The sequence below is a fragment of the Plectrocnemia conspersa genome, unplaced genomic scaffold (genome assembly GCF_051122295.1).
Source record: "Plectrocnemia conspersa isolate PC_06_02 unplaced genomic scaffold, ASM5112229v1 ptg000012l, whole genome shotgun sequence".
Taxonomy (NCBI): Eukaryota; Metazoa; Arthropoda; class Insecta; order Trichoptera; family Polycentropodidae; genus Plectrocnemia; species Plectrocnemia conspersa.
The window spans coordinates 7,381,067-7,404,561 of NW_028277176.1; the positions used below are offsets into that span (position 1 = coordinate 7,381,067).

The 23,495-nt window shown below is 30.6% G+C and overlaps 1 protein-coding gene across 2 annotated transcripts; it reads right to left on the bottom strand.

The window, feature by feature from the left end:
* Window positions 1-10,928: 10,928 nt before the first annotated feature.
* Cds (CDP-diacylglycerol synthase) lies at window positions 10,929-23,022 on the bottom strand. 2 transcript variants are annotated; one of them, XM_088199350.1, is made up of 10 exons: window positions 22,916-23,022; window positions 17,102-17,226; window positions 16,816-16,912; window positions 15,779-15,955; window positions 15,099-15,291; window positions 14,867-15,033; window positions 14,641-14,793; window positions 14,423-14,542; window positions 14,214-14,348; window positions 10,929-12,788 (listed from the first exon to the last, which is right to left on the bottom strand). In XM_088199350.1, the coding sequence occupies exons 1-10, from the start codon at window positions 22,982-22,984 to the stop codon at window positions 12,699-12,701; spliced, it is 1,326 nt and encodes a 441-aa protein (XP_088055476.1). In that variant the 5' UTR covers window positions 22,985-23,022; the 3' UTR covers window positions 10,929-12,698. The 2 variants fall into 2 exon arrangements, with proteins under 2 accessions (XP_088055476.1, XP_088055475.1); XM_088199349.1 differs by having other exon boundaries at window positions 14,423-14,554.
* Between the last annotated feature and the right edge of the window lie 473 nt (window positions 23,023-23,495).

Below are 23,495 nucleotides of genomic sequence, written 5' to 3' on the forward strand. Positions count from 1 at the left end.
CAATTATAAACATACGCATTAAAAAATCAATGAAGAGAACTTAAAATAAGTATAAATAACATATAAAATAACTTATATAAAATATAATTAATTCATAATAAAATTTAAAATTAAGCATTATAAATATATAAAATACAATCACATATAAAATAATTTAAATATAAAAATCTTAAGGGCATGACCGCGAGAATTAAATAGGTTTTTGTATGTAAAATAATATATTTTATTATATTTATAAATATTTTTAAAACATTTTAACATATTAATTTTATTTTATTTACAACTGAACTAGGATTTTTATTGTTAAATAGCTGTTATTTAGTAGCAAGTTAAAAGATAAAACTGGCTATCGAACTTAGAATGTCAATGTTACAAAAAAATATGAAGAAAAACGGATACGACAGTTCTCGTGTCAAAAAACATTATATTTCATACGTGTAGGATTAATTATGTAGTATTAAAACATTAGCAGCTAAGTTAGTTGTTAAAATAAAGTTGTAAATATAATTGTTAAGGTTAAAAATAAAAGGAGGAGAAAAACGACTAACAACCGCGCGGTCTGGATCGGCATTAAAAAATACAAATCGGTGTTAAATAATGTTTTTTTGTTTTCCTCATGTCTATTCAAGCAGTCTGTTTTTATTCAATACAACAATATTTTAGAGCAGTCTATACTTATTTAGGATTAGATTACTGCTATTGAAATTCCTAATGAATAAATTATATTTTCAATGGGTAATAAATATAGAAAACTTTCTGTTAATTTATACTACTTTTTTGTCTTAATATAATATATAATTTCTTATTCGTAATATAAATACAGTATTGATAGATGAGATAACAGCATCGCATAGCGACTCCCCCGTATTCATTGCCAAAGCCAAAGCGGAGTCATCGAAGCATTTCACTTTTAGCATCGGCTATAACTTCCCACGGAAGACAAAAGAAAAGAGCCATAATTATGGCGATAGAAAGAAGAAGAAGAAAATAGTCTTCGACATTCGCGCATAACCCGTGCATTCAACCTCACCCACGTCGCGACCTATTACGATACACGATCGCTTCCAGCGCTTCCCAACATGTGCAACTTGTGCGGTGTAGTTAGTTGGCGTAATTAACGATTGCTACAACGGCGACAACAATGCAACGAGATCGTTAACGCCATAGCACTTTTGGCTCGTGTTCATTTTCATAATTTTGCCGACGCGAACGGCAAGTGTGTGTAGAGCGTCGGTATCTTAGAAAGTGGATGTCAGGAGTTCGATAAGTCACGCATGGCTTCTCAAAACTGCTCAATAGAACGTTTAATGCAAAATGTACCTTTATTTTTTAAATTATTTTAATTTTTAAATCAGTTATTATTTTAAAACAATATGTAGATTACATTAAATGAAGTTAACATGTTTTTATCATAAAAGTATTTTGAAATTTCTCTATTTATGATTTTATAAAAAATATAAAAATTAGAAAAGATGTTATGTTTAACAATTCAGTAAAATATATAGTAACATATATATTTTATTTTACCGAAAAAAATGTATGAACTATTTTGAGGAATAGCTAATTAACCACACACGCACGGATCTGTCCGACATAGAAGTCAGGTGGACAAATCCGATCGTGTGTGGTGTGAAAAACCTCAGATGTGTCTGTCCGACGTCTGTCCAATCCGTGCACGCAAAAACGACAGTTTAGTGTGTTTTGTTAAAATTTGTTCCTTAAGTGATTTTATGACTCGCACCTTTATTAATTTGCGCTAAAGTTGCCGTCAACGTTTAAAATAAGATTTTAGTGATAAGGTTTAATTACGAATATTGACGGGTTGTCGACACTGCCTCTTAGCAACTTGAGTAGATGCTATACTGAGAATGCAATGAATTATAATCTAACGCTTCAATAAAAAAAAACACTAGCATATAAATACGATTACGACCCGTATACTTGTAGAGATATCTAAGAAATTTTCTGTGAATTCTCTCCAACAACAAAAAGTCCAGTCAATTGAGTCATATTTGAGAATGCTACGAACTTTCATATAAATCATTAAAGTGACACGCGCTCCGCATAACGAAGCCGAGCATCTATTAGAAAATCTATCTAAGCAGAGGCTATATCGCAAACTTTGGCGATGTGCATACAAAAGCTACAAAAAATATAGTTCTATAAATAAATGTCTTGAAATTTAAATGTTTGAATTGCATGTAGTCCCTGGAATTAATATAATACAACATACAGATTCACGCTTAACGCATGAAGTTAGCTGAGAATGTAAATTTATATAGTTTTTACACAAATTATTTTTATAAAATACGTAATTAATAATCAATAATAAGATTAAATTAATACATTTTAAAATAAATTATGTATTATAAATAAATTATATTTTACATGAGTAATACAGAAAACTTTCAGTTATTCTAGTAGTATATTTTTAATTAAATACATTTAAATTGTTAATATTTATTAATTTGCAATATTAATTATTAAAATATTTTCTATAACCATGTACGTTGTAAATTATAATATGTGCATGGAATTCAGGAATTCCAAAAATTTAATTTGTGAATCTAGGTAAACGGGCTGGATAATCAACGAGGTTATCTAACGTCATTTTGTGACCATTTTCAAGGTCAACCGATGCAATAACTAATAAGATTAATTACTTATTATACGTCAAACGCATTTGAAGAATACTTGCTTCATTTAAATATAAGTATATTCGACGTAGAAAGAAGAAACTGTGACATTGGAATTATTTTGCGTAGGTTGTGTGACGTAAATCATATCGATGAGATGGATGAGATAGCCTGGCTTTCACTCTCGTTTTTCTGGAGGCCGCATAATTTCGGCCAAGTTCCGTTTGCCATGCGGCCACAAATAAATGTCGATACGTTCGATTCGCGATAAAATTTCATTATGGTAATTTTGTTGAATAAAAAACATGCACACGACGAACATAAACGACAAAAAGAAATAACAATGAACTCTTGCCCCACATTCAATATTAATGTGTTAGATGCAGCTATTAAGAAGTTTTCATAAAAAAACTTAAAGCTAAACTATTGTTGCATTTAAAGGATTTATTTTTTTAAGTGTAGAATTTATCTATAATATAAATGTAAAATCAATGCGTCAATGTGCGAATACCTCGCGTTTAAAACGTTTCTGGTTCAGTCAAATCTAACTTATATGTGCATTGAATCGGAAGCAATGATAATGTTTAAGTATTAAAAAAGCAAAAACTCACTTTTTGGCCTTGGAGCCCATCGACGGAAATTCAAAATTTGAAGATTTCTTTATGTTTGTTTATCTAGTTTAATCAATGTACTCTTCTAATCTTCAGCACACTATGTATATATTTAATTTTCATAGCTATAACACGCCTAGTTAATTTGCAAACCGATTATTTATATTCAGTCAAATGGAACAACTCACATGACGAATTAATGAAAATTATAGTCGCGTAGCAAAATTTTATTAATAAATAATAATTATTTACAACTGTTGTCACGTTACTGTCGGCCATCTTGTTTTATATTTGAATGCTTAATTTTCATTGGTCGACAACAAAAGATTTCATTAGCGGAGGCTCAGAAATCATTGAGTTAACTCCATTTTTATTTTTATTAATTATAATTAAATATATTTCCTTTGTCTAAATGCTTATTTTTAATTTAGATAATCTCTCTCTTTTTAACCCTTTTCATACGCTTTGATTTCTTTAAACCAGGCTTAACTTTAAAATAACACCCCTTGAATATTTATAGCATACTTACTAAATCACAACTGTAATATAATTATTGTGTAGGAAAATCAATTAATTTATAATTTTGGAGTTGATTTTTCAACATTTTCAAGTTTTAATTTAAATGCTTTCATATAGTTAAAGATAAATGTGACAACTACATTTTTACTTTGAAATTACGTGAAATTACCAAAATTTTATCAAAATTTTATGACAGGTGAGCCAACGTACATTAAATTATATATAATATAATATTATCTATTTAAATTAAATTAAGATTATTGTGACTTGAGAGAATACAACAATGGTTCACGATTGTCGAAAACAACACATTGCAGTATTTCAATATACAAAAATATATAATTGAAATAATACATAATAATAATAAATTAAACCACTATATCCACTTTTGGTTTCTGAGAGTAATGAAGAAAACTGTTGATTATTTAATCCGCAAAAACGTATAATATTTATTATTTTTATAATGAAATTTTAATATAAGAATATGTATTAAAAACTTAATTTAAATTTTATGAAACCATTAACTAGCAAATATTTTCTACAGGCAGACTTTAAAAATATAATTTAAAAAGTAAGGTTAAAACAATGGCTATTTGGCTTTTCTATTCGTTCTAGCTTTAAGTAGGATAAATGTACAAAATGGTTAATATAGATGCCAATGACCGAAAATGGTGTACAAAATTACAACATACTTGTATGATTTGATCCAATGTTTTAAAAATATATTATATATTAAAGCATAACTTAATATATAAAATTATCCAATTCTAAACATTTTGATAATACAATACATAGCTATAGACTTGATCGTAACACTTTCATAAGCAATGCGTACACAATCACTAGTGACTCACATAAAATTATGCATTACGAATGCTCACTTATATTGATATAATACGATTTAACTATGTATGTTATACAACAGTTGCTTATTGCAATTCCCTTGAACAACTTTCCCTGCTACCTTTAAAACTGACGATGACATTATTTAACAATTTCTCCTTCCGCTTATCGCGCATTATACTCATTTTTACGCACAAATTGCTATTTAATTTAACCACCCGTTGCTCGGGGCGATTTATTTAATGTGCAGTAATTATTTAGCTTTGAACGATTATTATGAATATTATAAAACCGCACGCCGGGAAACCGTTCAGATGAAAGATTGCATCCGCTTTAGTATTCTCAAAGCATAATGCCACTTTATAAATTATGTTAAGTGTCATAAATAAAAATGTCGTTTCTAAAACGAAACTATCTTCGGAGATCGATACGATTCTCATTCAAATGCGACAAATTATACTAGGTGTGCCATAAAATGTAATCAAAAACATGTATTATAAATAAATATTATAAACTAATTAAATATTATGAATTAACTAAAATTATTGAAAAAATATTTTTTAAACATAATATTGGAATTAAATTTATTTTTTCACATAAAAATTAGACTTAAAAGTCGATATGAAAACTGCACATAGAATGTACATATTATATTTGAAATAAAAGGCAATATAACTTTTTTAGAATAAATATTTTAGAGCGTTATTTTATTAAAAATATAATTATTATAAGCAAAGGAAATTTATATTTTGACTGCAATATAAGGTTTAGTATGTGAAAAATATATTTATGATTTTCATTTGAGTCGTCTTGAATACAGGTTCAGGTCAGACGAAGATGTGCAGCAAACGGCACCTAACCAAAATATTGCTATAATATCCTCAAATCCCAACAGAAAATCAATTAGGTTGGCACTTATTCACACGATTTGAAAAACAGCATACTACAATGCTAAAAGTAAGCCAGTGTATCGATAAGATGGTAAAAAATTCTGGACAAAATATAAATGTTATTTTTTCATTGGACACCTTGTACTTTTAGTAAGATATATCGCATCCATAGGGCAACCGAGCCATTAGTCTTCGTAGAACGAATCAAAGGATTTAGAAAGCTGATTAACATGCAGGCCGTTAATGGGCAACGTTGGTGTTACATAAAAAATGAATCTAACACAATAAACAATTCAAGAGGCGCCATTTGAGACAGTGAAGATATCAGACAAAATTTATTATGGAAATATTTAAATGAATGTGCAGTATAAATACATATTTATCGGTAACTGGCCTCAGTTGGACATTGACATTGCAGGTAGCTTCTAATCGAGCGTGAATAAAAGGAAGCACTGTTTTGTTTTTGGAATGCCCTTGCATATAGGAACAATCGGATAAGTGAAACTTGTTTATGGAGTACAAGCAATTGATTTAGGGTTACCAAAACTTTTTTGGGCTTCGGTTTCTTGATTCAATAAAGATTTTTTTGCATTTATAATATTAGTCAAGTAATAATATGTAATATATAATTAAGCTAAATATTGCTTTAATTTAAAGTACATTATATAAAATACATAAAGTGAAAATGGATTCAAATCAAATTGAATTTGACCAGAAAAATGCATGTCATTTAATGAAATAAAAATATTAAAAAACTGATCACTGACTGGCCGAATTTTACCCCCCCCCCCTATAAAAATCTGAAATGACGCCACTGTAAACCAGTAACATGTATACGTATGTTTGTAAAATTAAATTTTATTTTATTTTTTAGATTAAATTAAGACCATCGTGGCCTAACAGGTTACCCCAATGCGCCACGATGGTCGAAAACAAATTTTAAATTTATAAAACATAAAAAACGTATATATCAGGGGCGTATATTCAGGGTGTGCTAGGTGTGCGGCGCACACCCGCAAAACCATCTAAAATATAAATTTAGAAATTTAGAAAACTTAGGGCATAAAGCGACATCATTTTGCATACAGTAGTATGCAAAATTATAAAATTTTAATATGCAGTGTATAGTATGCATTGGTATTTGTCATTCGCTCTGAAAGTTTCCGCGCGACCGACACGCTATGTATTACACATGTGGCGCGCCGGCTTTGAGTGCGGCGGCTGACTAAAGTAAATTGTTCCGAGATTTAACGGCTGAAGTCGATCTGTCGGCTGGCAGCGCTCAGTAGTAAAATTGGTCTCGAATTTGGTGCGCGTACTTCAAAAACTCTTGCGTCCGTCGCTGCTTTTTTATTACATTATATCACAATAACAGGTCACTCATTTTTTATATTTTGGCGTAAAATAGTTTAGTATCTTATTTACATATGATCAATATTTAATTTTCTATTCTAGATTATATTTTTTTATTTACCCCAATAATGATGAAGAATACTGTTGAAGATATTTTGAATAATCCATTTTCAAAAAGAAGTTATGAAATTAAATTGAAGATAATCAAAATTGGCAAACCACGTCCACCTCTTCCCAATTTATTTATGGTTTGCAAGCCAAAGTACTCGAAGTTTATCCACTGGCCATTTTTACACACTGCTATGCTCATATGTTGAATTTAACATTACAACAAGGTCTTTTCAATATAAAAGTGTGCAAATCATTCTTTCAAACTTTAAATGGATTGTCTGCATTCTTTTCGAAATCTTCCAAACGAATAAATGCTTTACAAGAGTTTGTATCTAGAAGACTTCATTCTGTTACACCTACAAGATGGAATTATACATCACGGTTAAGTAACACAGTGCAAAAATACAGAAATGAACTTACGGACTTTTTTCGAGACGTCGTGAAAAATTGTGAACTATGGGACCCCGACACTGTAATAAAAGCACGAGGTTTTCTTAGCTTTTTGGAAGATTTGGAAACAAGAAAACTTCTCCACATATTTTCAAACCTTTTTGGAAAAACTGATGTGCTATACAACATTTTACAATCCAAATTTTTTGATATATTATATTGCTGTAAGAAAGTTACCGAAATTTTGCAACAACTCAGACATGAACAGGAAAATAATTATGAAACATTATGGGATTCTTATGTAACGGAAGAAAATTATCCAAGACTGAGTAATGATTTGCTTGTTGAAGAAAAGCACGCGTTTTGCCAACTATTTAATACAATAGTTGATAATATATGTAAGCAAATTGAAAACCGTTTTTCTTCAATGTCCAAATTGGAATATTTTCACCTTCTGGAGAAAGAAAAATATGAGCAATATTAAGGAAAATTTCCAAATGAATTACTTACCAAACTACAACAATTCTATGGAACATTATTTGATTATATAAGTTTAAAAAATGAGCTTGCTGTTCTTTATCATTTGCCTGAATTTGCAGAGAGATCTGTTTATGAGCTTGTACAATTTATGAACACAAATAATCTTGAGTCAGGTTTTCAGGAAATAGATAAATTAGGCAAACTAATATTAACTCTTCCAAGCAGTACTGCTTCAGCAGAACGTTCATTTTCTGCTCTGAAACGAATTAATAATTGTTATCGAAGTACCCAAGGCCAAGAAAGCCATGTGGCCTCAGCTTGATTTCAAAAGAAAAAGGGATCCTTATGTATATTAAAAAGAAGAGCACTTTTTATGACAGCGTGATAGAAAAATTTATGATCAAAGAAAGAAGATTAGATTTTATATATAAATAATTATAATTTTATGTTTATTGGAAATTTGATACTTTTATATAATAATATTTTAGATTAGGTTTGATGTTTATTTATTTATTTATATATGGGAAAAAGCTGTAAGGCAGTTTAGGCATGCCAAAACCTCGGCTAATAAAAATGAAAAAATGTACGTTTTTTTTTTTTTTATAGCACACCCAATATTAGCACCCACCGTACGCCACTGGTATATATACATAGATATAACAATACTTAAACATAACAAAAACTTATAAAATATTAAAATTAAATGATATAAACTGGATCAGATCCTCGTAGCTAACATTAAATAAGTCAATATGTAATGCCAGCGTATTAAGGAGCCGGATGGCCACAGCTATAGGCGAGTCGACAAGTGCGGATGTCCTAGCCCTAACGTCCATCAAAAGAGGTCTCGATCGTGATTCTCGAAAATGTTCCGGAACCCAAAACTGGAATTCCTCGAGAATAGCTGGATTGTCGACAGCACCTTTTAGTAGTTTGAAAAAATGCTTAGCGACATACAGCTTTCTGCGAGAACTCAGCGAATCATATCCCAACGCTCCTAAAAGAAAGGCGCTGGGATATAAGTACGGATAATAACCAAATGTCCTTTTGTAAAGGTATCTTAAATACCTTTTTTGAATTTTTTCCACTAAAAGGGAATATTTGGCTATTTGGGGATTCCAAATTATAGATCCCGATTCAAGAATGTTACGAACTAAGGTGTCATAGAGGATGCGAATAACTGACGGATCGTCAAAGTGAAAGGCATTCCTCATAACAAAGCCGAGCATCTTGGAAGATTTATCACAGACGTCGTGTATGTGTAGAGAGAACCTCCATTTGCTCTCGAAAGTGATTCCGAGATATTTAGTGGAAGTTTCTCTAGTCAAAATGTTACCACCGAGATGGTAGAATAAGCTGATGGCGAACGGGATCGAGAAAATGACACAGTATGGCACTTTCCGATACTAAAGAGCAGACGGTTAATGGAAGCCCATCTCCACAGAGAGTCTAAATCACTTTGTAGAGAGAAGGAGTCCACAACAGATCGAATGCATTTATATAATTTTAAATCATCTGCGTACAGAAGAAAACTTGAATTTTTAATTGCTGTATTTATGTCATTAATAAATAACACAAAAAGCAGAGGTCCCAGATTGGATCCTTGAGGAACCCCCGAAGGGGTAAAATATTCTTTTGACAATCGTCCACCATAGGTTACAAACTGTCTACGATTGCTTAAATAACTCGAGAATAACCGAGTTAAATTATCTGAGCAACCGAGGTTCGACAATTTTTTTAATAATAACCTATGACAAACTTTGTCAAGGGCTTTCTAAAAATCTGTATACACGACGTCTACTTGAATTCCCGCATCGAGAGAAGTTGTCACCGTTTTGGTGAACGACAGAAGGTTAGTAACAGTGGAACGGGCAGGACGAAACCCGTGCTGTTGGTCTAACAAAACTTGCCGAAAGTGATTATAGAGATATTTATGAATAATTATTTTAAATAATTTAACAGGAGCTGACAACACTGCGACTGGTCTATAATTTGTCACCATTTTTATGGTATAGGGGTGACTTTTGTGCATTTCCATGGATCAGGAAATTATGATGTTTTGAGTATAAAATTATAAAAAAATATATACATGTACATATCTATATATTATAGATAAGGTATTCGGATATTGGCACTGTACCAAAGATCAGATATGATCAAGTAAAAAGTTATAAGCAATAGCTTTCTCTTTCACATTACATGCGTATGAGAGAGAGGCAAAACAGACAAATTATCTACGTCATGAAGAAACTATACTAGTGTATATATACCGAATTATATACATAAATCCAGATTTACAAAATAAAAAAACATTTGTACCTTATCTGCTTGAGTTAATGATCAGATGATTCACAACCAAGGCCCCAATAATTTGAGTTCTAATCATAGTTTCTGGTATCGTTGAGGTCAATAATGTAGGAACTGCTTGGAGACGATAACAGAATATATTTTTAGAAAAAAGGTTACAAGGGGCGAAATATTATCATTGGTTTTAACCGATCCGATGGTTGCTTTATATCATCATATTGTCTCCAGCAGTGAACTTACAAGATGACTACGTGCACTTTGAGACGAACACAACAGATTTTTTTTCAATATAGATTAACAATTCTATACCGATCGTCAAGTTTGTCAAGCCTTAAGATTATCGGAGGTCGTATTAAACATTCAAGTTGCGTTTGCACTGATTTGCCGAGATACTGATTCTGCCGTACAAAGAATTATAAGTAATGCTCTGTGCAATATAAACATACATATACTTCATTGCATAAAAAATACGTTAAAATGAGAAATTTATTTTAAAATAATTAAGACTTTTATAACAATTAAAAATTACTAGGTAAAGCAATTTAAATAAAAACGTATTTATGTATTCAGATTGTGTTCTTCAATCCAAAAAAAAGCAATAAACATGTTGAAAGAATGTTGTAAACAACTACTCTTTGTCTTCTTTATCATTCAGGCATGAATATTGACTATGTGTCCCGAATTGAAATGTATTGTTTTACAAAGCCGAATTGTTGTAATAGAAAAAAACATGTAGAACATAGGACTATGATAGGAATACAATTTAGGTTCAACAATTAAAGGCCGACTTAATTTGTTGTATATATGATCATAATATACATACATTCATAATATATTTAATAAATTGAAATATTGCACACATTTACTATTTATATAATATATCAAGAGATCCATATTATATGGGTACTAAAATACACAATATTTGTATATTCTAACACTGGTGTAATTTTTCATTTGTTATAAGATTCACAACTTCATGCTACAAGTAAATACATTGATTTTATATTATACTAATAAGCAAATATTACACATTGACTATATATCCATCAATGGAAATCTTATAACATCACGAGGTACAATTTTTATATTTAAAAATAATTTATATAATCTTAACTTATCCTAAAAAAATAATGATGGTAAATAACAATACTATCTATTGTAAACAATAATAATAACAAAATAAAATATTGTATTTTAATAGATACAATTTTATTAATAGTTTACAAGGCAAGGTGTTAATACTAAAACATATGTTAACAAAGAAGTGCTATAAAAATATATTTATATGGATTACAAATGAAATTTAAAAATTAATATGAATACTTTTATACATTTTCCAACAGGCATATATAAAATTTAAAAATAGGAATGCAACAAATAACATCACTTCCAAAATTCAAAATATCATTAAATGCCCACATAAAAAAATATATGCGTATTAGCAGTACATATAAAATATTTTTATAGGTATTATTTACCATACATTTATTAACGTAAATATAAATAATTGAATAAATTATTAAGAGCAAAAATGTAAACATAATTTTACACAAATAACAATAATTCTTTAGTAACAACGAAGAAGTATATCAACAAATTTCACTTGATCAACAAATATAAACTATGCATAAGCATAAATAAAATTAAGTCTCATTTTAACAGTTAAAAGTCAATGAAAAAATTCGCAAAATTTTGCGATCGCACTTATCCATTGCAGTGCAATCCAAAACATAATTGAATTTTGTCAGTTATAACCTAAATTGATTAAAAGTACCATTACAGAGATGTAATTCTGTGGAATGATTGAATACACTTTTCTATGGCACTCTATCCAATAACTATGCAATACGTAAAATTACGCTAACACAAAAATTATCTATTACATTTATATTTTCATAAGGTGTATTATAATTACAAAGGTACATAAAGTCTACGATTCTATTCAATAAATGACTCACTTGCTATTGACAAAAATAAGACAAAATTCAGATCATTATTTTGAAATATTTCAATATAATTTTTTACTCTTACATCTTCAATTAATATTTTAAATAGTTTTTTTTTTGTTTTCTTTACTAAAATCTCCGTAATTCGCAACAATTCATATCAAATATGCATAGACATAATTTTTGACATATAATTATAGTAAAAAGTAAATTTTAAAACACACTCCGATACCCTCTTAAATTTGGCCAATAAATATTTGCGAAAAATTTATCCAACACATTCATCAACGCTACTTAAAATTCAAACAATTTAATAAATTTAGCACAATTTTAAAACTTGATCTGACTTAATAAATGACACATCAAGTAAAGGGAAATATACGTACATCCGAAACCTAAGCGAAGGGTCTTTTTATTATTTAAAGATAAATAAACTAATACTTTGGTTTTAGATAATGACTATGTCACATACAAAAAGATGTTTTTCTTTTTACAAGTCTTGATAGGAATGAGTTAACTGATCTTATTAAAAGTGATTGAACTTAAATTGGTGTATATGACATTTTATATACGTTCGTTTGTCTCGGAAAGATGATTAATTTACGTTTCGATTTAGGTTGCATTTAATATGTTCCGTTGTTCCAGTGTCTCCTGTAGTATGTAGAATAGTTGTAGCTGTTGTTCTGGTTTCAATGTGAGTACCTAAAATAAAAATAAATAAATAATAAAATGGAAATGCGGCATTCTGTTTCTGTCTATTTATGTTAAATTGAGATTAAACTATTTCTCCCATATAGAGATGAAATCTGACATTGCTTTAATATTAGAGCTATTCTGCCCCAAGCTTTAAACTGACAAAGGATTCGTCAGAAAATATAGAACGTTGATTAATCCCGTCATTTATATGAAAATATATAACTGGAAAACATTAAACTTTGATCACATTTGTCAAAAGCAATAATGATACTCTTTAATAGAACAACTAGATTAAAAAAATATCAATAGTATGTTCCTTTTCTTGAGCAAGACATGGATGAACTGCAGAATCAGATTTATCAAAGAGACTTGCGTCTTCACACTAAACCATATTTATAAAGCAGATTAAATCCACATGTTTTTTGTTGTCAAGACATTATTCATTATTTCTTCATAGAGTTGTAACTGGGGTTCTTATTTATTCGTAGTTTTCAACTATTTTGAACAAAAAAAGGATGAAGTACTCATATATGTTTGCAATTTTTATCTCGGTATTTATCAATATTTTTTAATTAAACAAATTAGTGCAAAAAATCAATTAATTGGCTGTAAAATATTATTTAATTAAAAAATAATTATTGGTTAATCATAACTACATATTTTAATTAATCATTAATTACTTTCATAATCGTTGATAAGGAAAATGCTTAATTTATTATTACATACTTTTTGATCAGGGATGACATTTCAGCTTTTTTAAAGCACCAGAATTAAGATAAGATGCGATTAAATTAATTCAGCAAAACTGATGGAAATTTTATCGACTTTTTTGTACGTACAATAACAAATAACGATTGGAACGAATTTGATATACCTACTTTAAAATCGGATCTGTATCGGCGTTTTTATGTACAGATTTGCATCATACAAGTTAAATAAATAAAAATAAATAAACCGCCATGGAATTATTGAACTAATTTAAATAAAATCTTTGTGTTTTGAAATAATAAATATAAAAACAGTTGCGACACACCTGTTTTTGAGATAAGCGTTTAACAGTAAAGAGTGGGCCTCTCCAACATTTTGTTTCGTTTAACGAACAAATTCTATGTATTTCGGTCATAGTAGACACCCCAACAAACATTATATTTACAAATGTTTTTCGAAGGCGTAAAAGCAATTTTTTTGTTAGAAGTGTCCCATTGTCTTCCATTTCGAAACAAAATAAAGGCACATGAATTCGGGGTAAAAACAAATATTTTATGAATATTCATATAGTTGAAAACCAGACGAATAATTCGTATAATCGAATATTCGATTGAGAACCTTAGTTGTAACTCAACACGAGAAGTGGATAGTTCGTTTAATCAGGTTAAATGATTACTGCAGAGATTTATTCTTAAGCTTTCCGGTTCATATAAAAAATATTACCTGTTGCAGTAATTTTTGAGGAGTCGCTGTTCTTATGAAGCTAGAAACGTAAACGTTCACGAATGTCGCCATGAGGAATTGACAGTCAAATCGATCCATTATGCCTCCGTGTCCAGGAATAATATCACCAAAGTCCTTAAAAAACAACACAAGTTCAATGATACGGAAATATTAAACATATGCGAAGTTAAGAGTTTGATTAAATTTACTTTGACTTTGAAAGCCCTTTTGAATCCTGAAGCGAAGAATCCGCCGAACGGCCCGATGACGCTGCTAAAGATGCTCAGCGAAAGGGAGTGCACGCTGAACGGATACATCATGAGCGTTTTCTTAAAACCAAACTAAAATAGTTAATACACATGATTTTTGTTAATCTTTTGGTCGTACTGTCCAAAATATGTTAACGTAATTAGTAAGTTAGTATTACGATGTTTAATATGCTGCCGATCCATTCAGGAAGCACGTATTCTTGGAGCTGGAACGGGTAGCCGGGCGTGCAATCCATCGTCATCTTTCCCAATGTCTCCGAATACTCAATCGGGCACACAAAGTATGGGAATTTGCACATAAAGTTGGAAATCTAAATGGCGGATAAGAAAATAAGAACGGACGTTGCGATAGATCTCAGCATTTTTTTTTCTCTCTATATTTACCATAATTCCGAAGATCACAGTCGATATACCTCCACCGATGAAACCCTCCCAGGTCTTCTTCGGGCTTAGTTTTATCAAAGGAGTTTTGCCAAAGAAGAATCCAAACATGTATGCCATCACATCGTTGCAAACGATCATAGAAACGGGCACGATGAACCAAATCAGGCCTATTGAACGATAGGAAATAATTAAAGCAATTCACTCCAATCAAACGTGAGATTATTGCACATACCTTCGAATATGTTTTGAATGATGAGATAGCTCTGCGTGACCACAATGAGCAGCACAACATGCGTCCAGGCGAACAAACTAAATTGCTTGATGTAATACTTCTTGACGAGGCTGAGGACGAACCAGACAAAGCCGATGCAGTAGAGACAGAACGAGAAGAAGCGGTGAAATCGCACGAGCATTCGAAGAAATTCCTATAAATGCATGACATAATAAAATTAATGTCTATTATTAAGTCCGGTTACAAGTAGTCATATAGTTAGATAAACAAACAATTGAGAAAGATAAAGAAATAGTGACTATGTCTCGGCAAGATAACCTTAACCCTGATTTATCAATGAACCTAATCTAAACACGTGTAAGTGAATATTGAATTTTCTACACATGAAGAATGTGTGATTAAAAATGAAAAATAAAAGTTTACTTAAGAATATAAGTATATAAATATTAATTATTATTGTTTTATTATATAAAATCAATTTTAAATCCACCCTACAATATACGAGATAATATTGTTGTAATTTATAAAATCAAATTATTATTATAATATATTAGCATATAGACATCTATAAATAAAACCTATTATTTTTAGCTAATACAATATAAAAACCATTTTCACTCGCGACTAACTTCATGCGTGTTTCTAGTGTTAATTCTTAATTTACTAGATATTTATCTTACCGTTCTGCTGATAACGACTCCAAAGTAAGCGACGAGATTCTCTCCATAGAAGAAGTAGTTTGACGTCAATAAGAAATACCAAGAGAGCGGCCTAAACCATGGGAGACCATGAATTCGATAAACAGCATAACCAATGTTGATAATTTCTTCGAAACATTTCACCTGCACGGCCAATGTCTAAAACACAATAATTTATTATAGAGATAGTCGAAGGATGAAATCAGTCGAATACAAAGAACAAAGCAGGTCATGAAGAGTTTAAAAAAAATCATTTATATAAGCATTTTAAAATCATGGCAAAATTCGTATTGTGTATGAGTGTAAACGTTACATAAATTAACATAATAAGACATTCTTTTTTAAACAGGCAATCCACGACAGTCGTTTTAAAACTTGTCTTGTGAAGCCTTACGAATAGAGGCCACGTTTAAATGGTTTCCGATTTGTGTATGTATATTATTAATATACATAATGCACATGTATGTATTTTATAAATGGATCAGTTCATATCTTTTTATATGATATACTGTAATGCTGTGAATTCGAGGACATGAATATAAATTTTCTTGCGAAATCATACACAAGCGATACATTCTTATATTAACCACAGTATATAAAATGATAATTTTCCAAATGCAAACTACTTTGTAATACATTTATAATATTTTTTATTCAATGGATAATATTCAACAGAATTTATACAACGACCTAATATATAAGAGCTAATAAGTCATTTATTTTCATATAATTGCAGTAAACTATTACGTTACGCAATATTTAATCAGTGAATGGAAAGCTTATTACAATTGATTAAACATGCGATGTTGTTACCATATTATGTTGAAAAAATATTACATAAACTAGATTTTGCAATGTGTTATCGTAGCAAAACTTTAGTTAAAATAAAAACATATTGATATATATGATATTTAGAGATAATATCGAAACGTAAATACGTCAATGGATTACATGGTACTTGAGAATTACAAAATATGAACCTAGATAAGGAAAATAATTATAAAATTTTATATACTCACAACAATCATAAGAGCCAATGGACCTCCGTAGATCAGCAGACAGAAAGTTGCGATCATCAACCATGTGAAGATTCCTCGAATCACCCAATTCCTCCATCTGAATTTATAGAAAACAACATTTATACTCAGTTATCTAATGTAACATATGTCATAGAGGTTTATTATTAATCAGTGTTCACCTTGAAAGTTAAAACAGGTTTGCTTTACCAATCATGCACATTCATATAACTAATATTACATGTAAACACTACAATTTTGGTTATATAAAACAATAAAAAATACATACCTAGCGGATAGTCCGGATAGTGCGGCGTCCAGAACTTCGGGGGTTTTATCGGTGCCTTGAGACATACTCTTTGCGAGGTCGTCGACATACTTCTCTTCTGGTATCTTTTCTTCTTCTGAATCAATCTAAATACAAATAAAAAAATAAAATATGATTTATAATATTATAATTGTAAATTATTTAAAGTAACAGAATCAGTTATTTTATTACAATAACAAAGATTGTGAAATCAAAGCATTTAATAACAGTTTAAAGACTGACAAAATAATCATAACCATGTACCTAGGAAACGTCTATGACTAAAATACGTTTTGCATAGTAAGTTATTAATGCTAATTTAATACAGCAGAACTTCGACTTACGAGTGACTTGATTTACGAGTTTTTCGAGATATAAATTTGACTTGATATATGAGCAAAAAAACACATTGTGTAACTTGAAAATAAACTTGATCATTAAATTAAGTAGTATGTATTTAACATTTGATTTCCCAATAATCTATTTCAATTTTCCCCATTGAAATGAATAAATTGCATTTTAATTCATTTCAATGGGGCAAATTGATTTGACGCCACGGAAGGAATTAAACTCATAAATCAAGGCACCACTGTACTTAAAATTAAGCAGCTTTATATTGTTTTCTGCACCTTCTTTATCATTGTTTGCATCTCTTTAAAGTGTTACTTTTAGTAACATAACCATTAGAATGATTAGGAAAATATATGTATCATTGGCAGATAAATCTAATGTTGTTTAACTAAATACCACTCGATATTTATAGCATTTCGCTCAGACAAACATTCTAGCATGAAGTATCTACGATTCTATTGTGTTTATATAAATATATTACAAAAATTATAGATTTAATTATGGAATGGCTTGTTAAATCTTGAAGGCACTTGGATGAATGAATATATGTTTATATATTTGGTCGCTTACAATTTTTCTATACCTTTTTTATAATAACCAACATATTTTTTTGAACTAAGTTGTGGGATATGAGCCATTCAACCCATAACAGTGAAGTCAGTAATGCATCTAGTGCTACAACATACGTAAAAGACCCCTTTGCTACCAAAAAAACAAGTGTTGAGAGTGCTGTTAGTGTGGATGTATTTTTCCTATAGTGATAGCACTTAATATATAATAGAGTAAAATGTGGATATTTTTTTCTCAGGGTCCTAGAGTACAAGTAAACCAAAGTTGTAGTGGATGGCATTTATATCGAAAGGAAAGTTGCGGTCACTATATTTTAATCAGGGTCTTAAAGAATAACTATGCATAAAATACTTTGATCGTTCAAAGGCTTTGTAGGATTGTATAAAGAGTAAACATGTAGATAGATATACTACATACGATAATATGCATGTGTACATTTCACATTTATTATAATAACAACTAGGCATTTATAGTTTTATATAATTAATGCATACGAGGTATAAAGAGCAAAGGTGAAACGACCAAAGAGCTACGAAGTGTCTATAAAATAATCTATAAATACATATTTGTTCTGAACTTTCGTCGTTATTGGACGCTCGAGATTATAGTGTGAATGTATACATAAAATATCAGTTAACTAAAAATAAAAGCTGACATCCGGTAAAACAACACATGTATGTATTTGAATAAAAATCATAATTCATTTTGATAGAATAAGCAATTTTACTCGGTTAAAAAAGGACTTTTGTAATAGAAAACAATATTTTATTATTAATATCATCAATTTGGTATTTAGCGAGGGTACTGTTAGCCAGAGAACTGTAAAGCGTTTATTCGATTAAAATCGTATTGGTGATATCAACCTACAAAATGAGCTCCGTAAAAGACCTCTATATGCTGTTGATGAAGATTGAGAACCATTAATGAAGCTAATCTACTAAAAACTGTCAAGACACTGCAGAACTATATCACGACATCTGGATGCCATTGGAAAGGTGAAAAAAATGGATACCTCACAAACTAACCGAAAGGAAAAAACAGCAGCATTTTGAAGCCTGTTATTTAATAGTTTTCAGAAATAATAGGAAACATTCCTTGAATAGAAGTGGATTCTCTACGATATCCAAAGAGGTCAGGATAATGATTAGTCAGTAAAAAGCTTCAAAAACATAATGCATGTTCAGAAACTGAATTTTTACTAGAAAAAATTATGGCGGTATTCTGTAGGAATTGGAAACTTGGAGTAATATTGTTCCAAGATTTGTGTAAATAATTTGGAAGAATTAAATGATAATGATAAATTATGGAAAGTAAGACCAATATATAATATAAATTCTTTACTAGTAGAATCAATAAGTATTGACAAGCATATTCCTTTAAAGGAAAGTCAAATATAAAACAATACGTCAGGGGAAAACCTAATCCACGGAGAATTAAGATATTTATGCTATGTGAAGCAGCAGGCCTTTATTATAATTTTTGATATATCAAGGCAATTTGACTATGAAGAAATTAGGATTAGGGTACATTTAACAAAGCGACTGTCAGAAAATAAACATTACTTGTTTTTTGACAATTTCTTCACCGGCTACAATCTTTTAGAAGTGCTAAAAGAGAAAACTATACTAGCAGCCAAGTACAGTTCGGGGTAATTGGTTTGCCAACCCACCTTTTACTTCTGACAAAAAGATGAATAGTAAGTCACGGGGTACATCTGAAGAAATTAGTTCTAATAATAAAATTGTAGTAGTTAAATGGTTGGATAGTCGGGCAACTGTGTTGGGATCGAATTTTACTGGTATTGGTAATACAGATAAGGCCAGACAATAAAAAGTATATCGATATTGATCGGCCAGAAATCGTCAAAGCCTACAACACATCTATGAGTGGTATTGATTTGTTCGACATAATGATAGCCCCTTACAGAATTCGCATTCGTTTACAAAAGTGGACTTAAAAGATGCTTTTTCATGCGATTGACATGGCTGTAACAAATTCATGGCAAGCAGAAAGGCTTTAAATATATTTCACCAAAGGATCAAATGGACCTTTTACAATTTAGACAGAGGCTCACTAAAGGTTAAATTTTATCTGGGGAATTTACATCTGGTAAAAAAGGGGGCAACCTTTTCATGCAAATAACAAAAACATCCCCATAAAATTCAAAAGGAAAAATTATGAATGAAGGCCAATTCCTGAAGTATGGTTTGATAATGTGGATCACATGACAAAACGTTCAGAAAAAGAGTAATCAACCACCTGCAAAAATTTTTGTTTATAGAAAGATTTTTATGATCAAAAATAATGTTTATATTCCATGATACTCATATTTTACTACATATGTACTTATATTTTATTTTTTAAATAATAAATAATATATCTGCATTGTATTTAATTTTTAATTCCATACCTATAAAAAGAGACCCTCGGTATATTTGTCTACATTTGTACACATTGAAATTTTTGTTGATCGAAAAATACTACAGCAATACAATTTAATACACAGGTTAATCTAATTTCAGTTTCCAAAATTAAATGACCGTAGCAGCCGATCCTTTTGATGTAATTTTCGATGACTTTTTCGTACATTTCGGGCGGTATCTCGACTATAACATGCCGTATGTTAGTTTTTAGGTGATCAAACGTTTCAGGTGTGTCGGTGTAGACACGACTCTTAGCGTAACTACAGAAAAAATCTAATGGCGTTAAATCGCATGATCTTGGTGGCCAGTTGATGGGAATTTTTCACGCAAAATAACCAACGTTGCACCTGATGTGTTGCAAATTGCGCCGTCTTGTTGAAACCACATGTTTTCCACATCAATATTTTCGATTTTGTGTCAAAAATAATCAGTTATCATGCATCTATAGCGGTCACCATTGACTGTTACAGTCCGACCTTCATTGTTTTCAAAAAAAGTAAGGCCCAATGACGCCACCTAACCACAATGGCACCAGTCACTTTTAGGGCATGCGAATGTCTCTCGTAAATCAAATGAAGATTTTTCTAGCCTCATATGCGGCAATTTTGCTTGTTAACATACTCAGAGAGGTGGAAATGTGCTTTATTAGAAAAGAACATTTTCTTTAAAAAAAGGAACATCAACTTCCTGCTGCTCTACCACCCTATCTATGTAAATTCTTCGCTGTCCATGGTTTCTGGGCATCTGGGTTATTGTGTTATCTGAATTTTACACGGGTCCATATGCAAAATGCACCAAAGGGAGCTATAATAAAAACGCAAAAGCTGCGAACGACGACGAATCGACAATTCCGGGTCTTCGGCCAAACTTTTTATCTATCTCCAACGTTTCCAGACTCTTTAATTTTTTTCACTACGTTGCGAATTGTTCGCTCGGTAGGACGATGAAATTGACCATAATCTTCCTGTAAATTTCGATACATAGTTCGTACAGAATCTGTAAAACAATTAGCAATCCATTTCGTAAATGTGTTGGTGTAAAGAAATCAACATTTTACAAGCGTGATTTTTGACAGCTGTTTGATTTACGGTGCTGCCAACATAGAAAACTCGAATTAGTTCACCATGTATATCTTTCAATCGACCTATTTTTAAGCTCGTAGTTTTCAGGTAAGAATTTTAATACTGTTGTGGTTAGAATTTATATTACATGGATCAGAATTTATATTAAATGATTAGAATTTAAATTGGACTTGTCAGAATTTATATTAAATGGTAATAATTATCTTGACAGATAGTCAGAAGCATTTTTTTAGTTGGCAATAGTGTTATCGTATTGTTGTTATTGCTGTAATTACTATTATCATTATCAGTGTATTTTAGGGCAAACTTATTTAGTTGGGCTTACAACATTGTCAAATGTCACAACATCATCGCAAGCATGTTTACGCCGCCGCTCTGTCGTTATTCCTGGTTCGTTTGCCGCTCTGAATACCTTCGCGTCCTACATACAACTAAATATATTAGTTGAGAGTTATTCGTGGGGTATTCAATGTTCTGACCAACGCAGGCACCTAACCGTCTATCAATTTTGGTGCGAGCGAGATATAATAAAATAAATAATTTATTGCCCATTTATATTTATAAATGTTATAATATTTTTTTTTAATTCACATGGTCGTCCTATTGACCCTGAATAATAGAATTATAACCTGGATGTTAATAAAATTCTGATCCAAAGTTGATTTAAAATATATGCGATAAAAAAAATTCTTCTCTAGGCATCAAAAATAAAATAAAAATAAAACCGATTACTTACTTAGATAGTAGTATAAATATAAAATCCGTTTATATGATTATTATTTCACCTCATAAATTATATTGTGTCATTTTTAGACTTAAAAGAATATTTTATTATAATTGACATAAATGGATAATTTAATAATTGCACCATTGACTAAAATGTATTACACACATTTTACAAAAACATACAAAAACACGCACGCTCGTTGCGGTACTACACGACAGCGAGGGACCGACAAGTCCAAGTGAAACGAGTGCATACAACAATTTCATAAACATACAAGTCCCTTAAGTTATATAGTAGATATTCATTACCGATCATTTAAAATAAAAATAAACACGCAGCACACAAATAGTCAGGTAAATGAATGTTTTGCCAATGCTATGTTTATATTGAATAAAAAAAGAGCGAGCGAGACAGATGTATTGAGTAGAGACGGAAGCGACAAAAACACAGTTGAAATGATAAATATTTAAATTAAAAAACAACATACGAATCCCGAAAGAAAGATCGAAATAGTATTTTCAAAATAAACGCACATTTTTTTTTGATATTGTTTTGGCCCAAAACAGCTGTCCTGTTGTTTTGGCTCAAAATAGTCGCCTAAGAGAATACACGTTGTTTAGGTTTCAAATAATAAGTGACTCACGTGGTCCGATTCAGCGGAGTCCGCGGGAGTCGAGGGCGTAGCCGCATTTCGTTGCCGCACCTCCGACATCGCGACGTTGTTCACACGACAGAGAGAAATTAACGACTGAGCGATCGATACCGCTACATTTGCCACACACAGCTGACAACACTCACTATGTTTATTTGCATGCAATTAATAATATCAATAATATATTCTAATTTTATTTCAAAATAATAGCCAAATATTCACTGTAATAAAACTTAATATTAATATTAAAAAAAAAAAAAGTTCGATATTACCCCCATGCATCAATTTAAAATAAATCAGTAAGTATCTACGTGCGTTTAAAGCTAACTGCGTTAATCCATTTATAAACGAATACGCATCTATTGCAAAATATTGGCGCTTCTGAATGTATATACTGTTCGAGCAATTATTTTATATTAATGTATAATATACTTTGTAGAGGCCCATTTATGTATTTATATATAGATTTTATTATGTTCGAAACTTGTTGGCACTCTGGTAAAAACCGACGTGACGTAGTTACATTCTATTGGCGACTTTGGCGGGCTCGTACGTGTGGCCGGTACGTGCC

What these genes read in the sequence shown, in the direction of transcription:
- Cds (XM_088199349.1), bottom strand. Translation starts at nt 22,984, where the DNA reads ATGTCGGAGGTGCGGCAACGAAATGCGGCTACGCCCTCGACTCCCGCG. An exon ending in CTATCCGGACTATCCGCTAG is followed by an intron (nt 16,913 to 17,101) that starts GTATGTATTTTT and finishes CTATAAATTCAG; the next exon opens with ATGGAGGAATTGGGTGATTC. An exon ending in GAGTCGTTATCAGCAGAACG is followed by an intron (nt 15,292 to 15,778) that starts GTAAGATAAATA and finishes ATGCATTTATAG; the next exon opens with GAATTTCTTCGAATGCTCGT.